Source organism: Anneissia japonica, unplaced genomic scaffold (assembly GCF_011630105.1).
Source record: "Anneissia japonica isolate Jap-2015-1 unplaced genomic scaffold, ASM1163010v1 scaffold288187_len55219_cov183, whole genome shotgun sequence".
Taxonomy (NCBI): Eukaryota; Metazoa; Echinodermata; class Crinoidea; order Comatulida; family Comatulidae; genus Anneissia; species Anneissia japonica.
Genome location: NW_022733480.1, coordinates 43,640 through 49,347, shown reverse-complemented (window position 1 = coordinate 49,347; position 5,708 = coordinate 43,640). Strand labels below are relative to the sequence as shown.

The window sequence follows — 5,708 nt, the reverse complement described above, 5'->3', positions numbered from 1 at the left end:
ACCTATACATGATGCCAAGGCTCTTGGAAATTTTGGTTTCGAGTTCGTTTACATGGGTTTTCCATGACAAACAACTGTCAATATGAATACCAAGGAATTTGGCGGATTTAACAGAGGGTATTTCGTGGCCATCAATTTGGATCTTATAGGCTGAAGTGTCAATGGTTTTTAGTTTAGAAGGAGTCCCAAACAGGATGAAGCTACACTTTCTTTGATTCAGGGATAATTTGTTTGCAGCAAAATATTGTGAAATGGGAATGAGATTAGAATTAATAGTATCAAATAAAGTTTGGATATTATGATGAGAATAAAAAACGGTAGTATCATCGGCATAAAAGAAAAAATAAAGAATTTTGTATGATAAATAAAGATCGTTAATATATAATAAAAAGAAGAGGTCCAAGTAGGGAACCTTGGGGGACCCCACATGTAATTGATCTGAAATTGGATACCGTATTGAGTTGGAATACTTGGTACATTGTGCACGGTCAGAAAGATAACTTTTATCTGTGCGCGGGTCCACGGATTCCATAGTGGGATAATTTATACAAAATAATGCTGTGGTCAATGGTATCGAAAGCCTTAGAAAGATCGATGAAAATTCGAATGTGTGTTAAGCGAATACACTCATAGCAAAGGCTTCTTATATAACGAAATCAACATATCTATTGAAGGTTATATCTCTCATAATTTGCACTACATTGATCACATTCTCAGAACGTTGCCCCTTATATATTTTAATGCTTTCCCATGGATGTTCAACGAACTACCTCCATCTGTGGAGATTTTTAAAATTCTTAAAAGTCACCTTTCCTTCTGTTTTTTTCTGTGTTTCAATAGCATTAACTCATGTTATTACATTTTAGTCCATCATATAAACACCCTTATTTCAAAAAAGATTAATGTTAAGGTTATTCATAATGTTAAATAAAACAGGAAACAATGCTCCACGTTGCCTAACTCCATAAAAAACGCTAAACTTTCTTGGAATAGTGGATCCCCATTTAACCGGAGATGTTTGTTTACTATCATTTCACGTAAGATCAATAATACTAATGGAATATTCCTCTTGATTAATGTAGCATACAATGTCCAATATTTACCTCGGTCGAAAGCTAAAAACTAAGCCTAAACTGGTCTACCATTCCGTTGGTACGGTAATATACAATGTTAAAAATCAATGGTACTGCTACGGGCACAGTTCTTTTCCCTGGTCATTGGGTCCACATGCTAAGTGCTGCTGCTGGTAATCAGCGCAGGAGCAGGCAACCCTACCAGGTACTTCTGGGTGGAGAGAAGCAATGCAGATAAAGTGTCTTGCTCAAGGACACAAGCGAAATGCACAGCGAGGGATTGAAACCCCGACCTCGAAGTTGGGAAACCAAACCGTTCCCGCTGCGCCAAACCGCTTCCACAATGGTCCCAGAATAGAATCTCAATGAACATCCGAATTCACAGAAAGTCCATCAGACAGGCCTAAGTTAAGATTTTGATTCAGATTCAGATATATTTATTCAGATAATATTGAATGATAACAAAAACAAGTATTTGTAAAAACAGTGATGAGGAAAAAAATCAAATAATTATTGACAACCCTTTGTTGTCTATAGACATTATCCGAACATCCATTTTTTTTGTTTAAAAAGGATGATATCATGGGAAACAGATTGAAAAGCTTTGCAAAACCAGTATATATTATGGTGTTACATTGTTTTTTGTTTTTTTTAGTATCAATGGCCTTATACAGTAATAAGACTTGCCAAAGTGGACTCGCAAAAACTATTAGGCACAAAACTACTTTGGTTGGAATGAATTGAAAACTAATGAGACTTGATTGAGCTCAATTCACGAATTTGAGGAATAGCTGGAGCAAAGAAATAGATCTGGAATTGTTGATAGTAGATTTTGAACTTTTTGTGGATTGGCACAACATTGAAGCATTTTCAAGTAGGCCTATCAAATAACCCGATTGATTGAGTTTGTGCAGATATGATCTGCACAAATATCAGGGATATAATGATACATACGTTGCTATTTGAGTCAATTAGTTTGTCAAATCCTCGCTGCCCAACAAGATAGTCAGAAAGATCCTCTTCAAATCATTTAATACAATTTGCTATATTAGTGTCATTTCATATGCCGAGCACATGCATATAATAAAATTGATAATGATCAACAAAAATACGTTTTCGGTAAAACGCTGTAGAATAGATTAGTCCCATGTTTATTTTATCATCAACTTCATTATCAAATTTATTTTATTTGTCATACCTTCATGTTGCAGCCTAACCTATGCAAAATTAAAAAGTTAATGCAGGATCGACAATAACAATAAAACGCCATATTTTATACTTACAAAATCATATTATGATTGTTGATTTCTGTTATATTGTATATTTTTGTAACTAATATATTAATTATTTACATTGATTTACTTCATGTTTTTTATGTGTGTTTTTAAACAGAACTGTCTGACTCCTGTGGAAGAGTACGATCGGAACGAGTGTAGGAAGTATGATGATATTATTAAAAAATACGAGATCTTGCAACTTCTACAAAGTGAGCAATTCTGCAACCATATTATTGTGAATCACACTCTCTAGAACTGTTATTAACTGGTTATTCAATAAATAAGATACTGTACTATTATTATTATAGGCGCGCACACAGTGGTTACCATCAGTTTAGCTGACTGAGCTAAGCCGCTCTCTTATTAAATAATCATATGTAGACATAATGCCATTCAGCATGACCCACAATTAGTGTAGGAGTTTGTTTACTTAATTGTATCTCCTCATTTCATTTCATAATTTACTTATTACGCCTCAAAAACGATCCTGTGACTAGGCCTACTAAAGAAGCTTCTATCGGCGGAGCCAGAAGTCCAAACTCAGTCTAAAGCCGGGTACTCACTGCGTCCTACGACCGTCACACGACGAATCTATGAGCGCCAACGATACGACGCCATCTGCTGATTGTCGGCAGTGGCGGCGCAAGCGCGGGGCCGAGGAGGGGGATTCCCCCCCCCCCCCCCCCCCCCCCCCCAGAAAAAGGAGAAAAACCACAATTCGTAGGGGAGAAAAAAAATTATATATATTTTCTACTTAATTAGTAGACCATCTATCAATAAAATTGATTAAATAAGCCTCTGAAACCCCTAAATTGTCATTTTTTCAGGAGTTTTGCCCCTGTATCCTTTTCAACACATTTTAGCGACACCCGACCACGCCCACTTCGGGCCACGCCAGCATATTTTCCCCTAAAGATTTACATTGCCCCTTACTCATCCCCCTCCCAGATTTCAGACTCTAGCGCCGCCACTGATAGTCGGTGGCAGTCTAAACGGATCGTCATTAAAGAGGATCCGTTTGCGTGCGTGTCGTCGCGTCGCGCTCTTCATAGAACCGCGTTGGCTTACGACCGTCGGGCCGTTTTGCCGTTTGAGTAACTGCAAGAAGGTCTTGTCTTGCTATCTTTATCAACTCTTCTAAAGTGCTTGAATGTAGTACACTTAGAACCTTCTAAATTGATGCATTATTTTACACATATTTTGGTATAAGAAAATTATACTAAATTATTTATGAAAACATAAAAAGCGGAGATAACTTTACACCATTAAAGTGTACTGTGTACACAATGTTAAAGGCACAGTTGCAATATAGATGTAGGCCTATACACAAAATAACAATGTAAATATACATAATCCTGATACGAATTGATATGTACGAATACTTCTCTTATGTATATCTTCATACTTTTTTGTTTAAACAATATCATATATTGCCAGTGACGCATGTAAGTTATATCGTGTTAGCTGTAACTATTTTACCACCATTAAAGCTTTGTTCTGTTATTTTGCATATTCAGTTGTTCCGTCTTTTGTTCATTATTTAAAAAAAAAAATAATAGTAAATGTTTTCTCTTTTAGGTGACGTAGTTCCTGGAATAATTCTTTCAGGAGGTGCAGAAGCTGTAAAGGTTTTTAATGAAGAGTTAGAAACGGGAGAAATCACAGTAAACCATGCACGATTAATGATGACTGGTAAAAATGGTGTGGGGAAGTCGTGTCTCGTTAACACACTTCTTGATAAACGGTAAGTTTTTGATGTAAGCCTGTATCTCTCTTTAATTGTGTTTTCTAATTATTTCCTGAATTTATCTCCTTTTTAATTCATGTAGGCCTATTATTTTTATCAGTGTTTAGAGTAATTGGGAATCGTGTCGAAAATGTATCAGTTGATTGTTAAAAATAATGTATTCTGTTTTACAAATCTTTGTTTCACTTCAAGATTATTGTTAGTTTGTTATTTTTGTTTAATTAATTAATTAATTAATTTTTTTTTTTTACAGATTTAATGAGGAGGAACAATCAACCGACGGCATAGTATTGACCACTGCTTTTCAAACCACGGACAATGAGTGTAGTAAATGGAAAGAGCAGAATGTGGATGGTATGACTACATACTTTGTTATGTCTTACATTGATTTTCGCGCCGCACCTTTAGGCAGTAACGATCAAGAGGAAATAGTAATTAAGAAAATGTAGGTAGCGGTAGCTTTTACTACGAAGAAATAGGAATTCCAAACTAAGCAGTGCGCATGCGCAGTTACCAAATCTCGTCCGTAAATTATTTATTAAAAAAACACAGTGACCATGCGCTTGGAAATGCTAGACAGCCAGTAAGCATGTGCATTGAAAAAGTGACGTTAAATAGCCATGTCGAGCATTTAATAGCCATTACCAAAAAGAGGTCTCAGGAACCAAATAGCGGCTGCGAAGACGTCTTAAGAACCAAATAGCGGCTGCGAAGAGGGTATGATTACTAACAAATCGTCTTAGGAACCAAACAGCGGCTGCGAAGAGGGTATGAAATAAAAACGGGAAAACTATATACAATATAATAAGAACTCGAGAGGGTCGAAATCCTCTATTTTGGCTATCTTGAAGCCAATTCATCATGATTGTGTTCGTCCTAGGTAATTGTAATTAAATTACGCAAAAAAATTAAAATTATTAGGCGCTATCGCCGTCCCTACGTACGTAGACCTATGCATTGACAATCCCATAAAAAATAACCACAGAAGCTGACGACACAACCTAGGGCCTACCACTAGCCAAGTAGTAAAGCCAGGGTATTCCACATTTAATGTCGAAAAATACGGTCGGTTCGTGCGGGTAACGAAAAAAGACAATCAAATCAGTAGTAAAGAATAGAGCGCGTACTAAGACGCGCAACGAAAACGTTCTACGAACCGAATTCGGATTCGGTGTGAATCTACCCAAAGATACTAGAAATACAAGCAGCAATGTATTCGATGTTCGAAATACGCAGAGATGTGTGTGTGTACCATCCAAGATGGCTGCCATAGATTCAGCCAATCAAATTTCCCCTGAGCGCTATCTTTTTCAATTGCGCCCAGAAAGTTTAGTACAGCTAGTTACCCGTATTTTGAAACTCGAGCGTTGCGGTGTATGGGTGTTATGTACACGATTTTAATTATTTTTAATATTTGAATAAGATTCTCTACTTGGCCTCTTTTTGGCTACGACAGTTTAATAATTTGTCATTATCAATACTAATTATCATTAATGAAATAATATTCAGTCAGAGGGCTTATTTATGGTAATAATATGTATACTAAGCCTGAAAGCGGCGCTTTCCTACGGCAGCCATCTTGGATGGTACACATACACAACTCTGCATTGC

The 5,708-nt window shown here is 36.5% G+C and overlaps 1 protein-coding gene across 1 annotated transcript in view; it reads left to right on the top strand.

Moving 5' to 3' along the window:
* Nucleotides 1-5,708, top strand: part of LOC117116201 — a gene marked incomplete at its 5' end in the record, with an annotated part of 23,036 nt that overhangs the window by 4,168 nt on the left and 13,160 nt on the right. Inside the window, 3 exons of the mRNA XM_033260197.1 lie at nucleotides 2,466-2,559; nucleotides 3,929-4,094; nucleotides 4,351-4,451. Coding sequence (XP_033116088.1) covers nucleotides 2,466-2,559; nucleotides 3,929-4,094; nucleotides 4,351-4,451 — 361 coding nt within the window. The remainder of the gene's footprint in view (nucleotides 1-2,465; nucleotides 2,560-3,928; nucleotides 4,095-4,350; nucleotides 4,452-5,708) is intronic.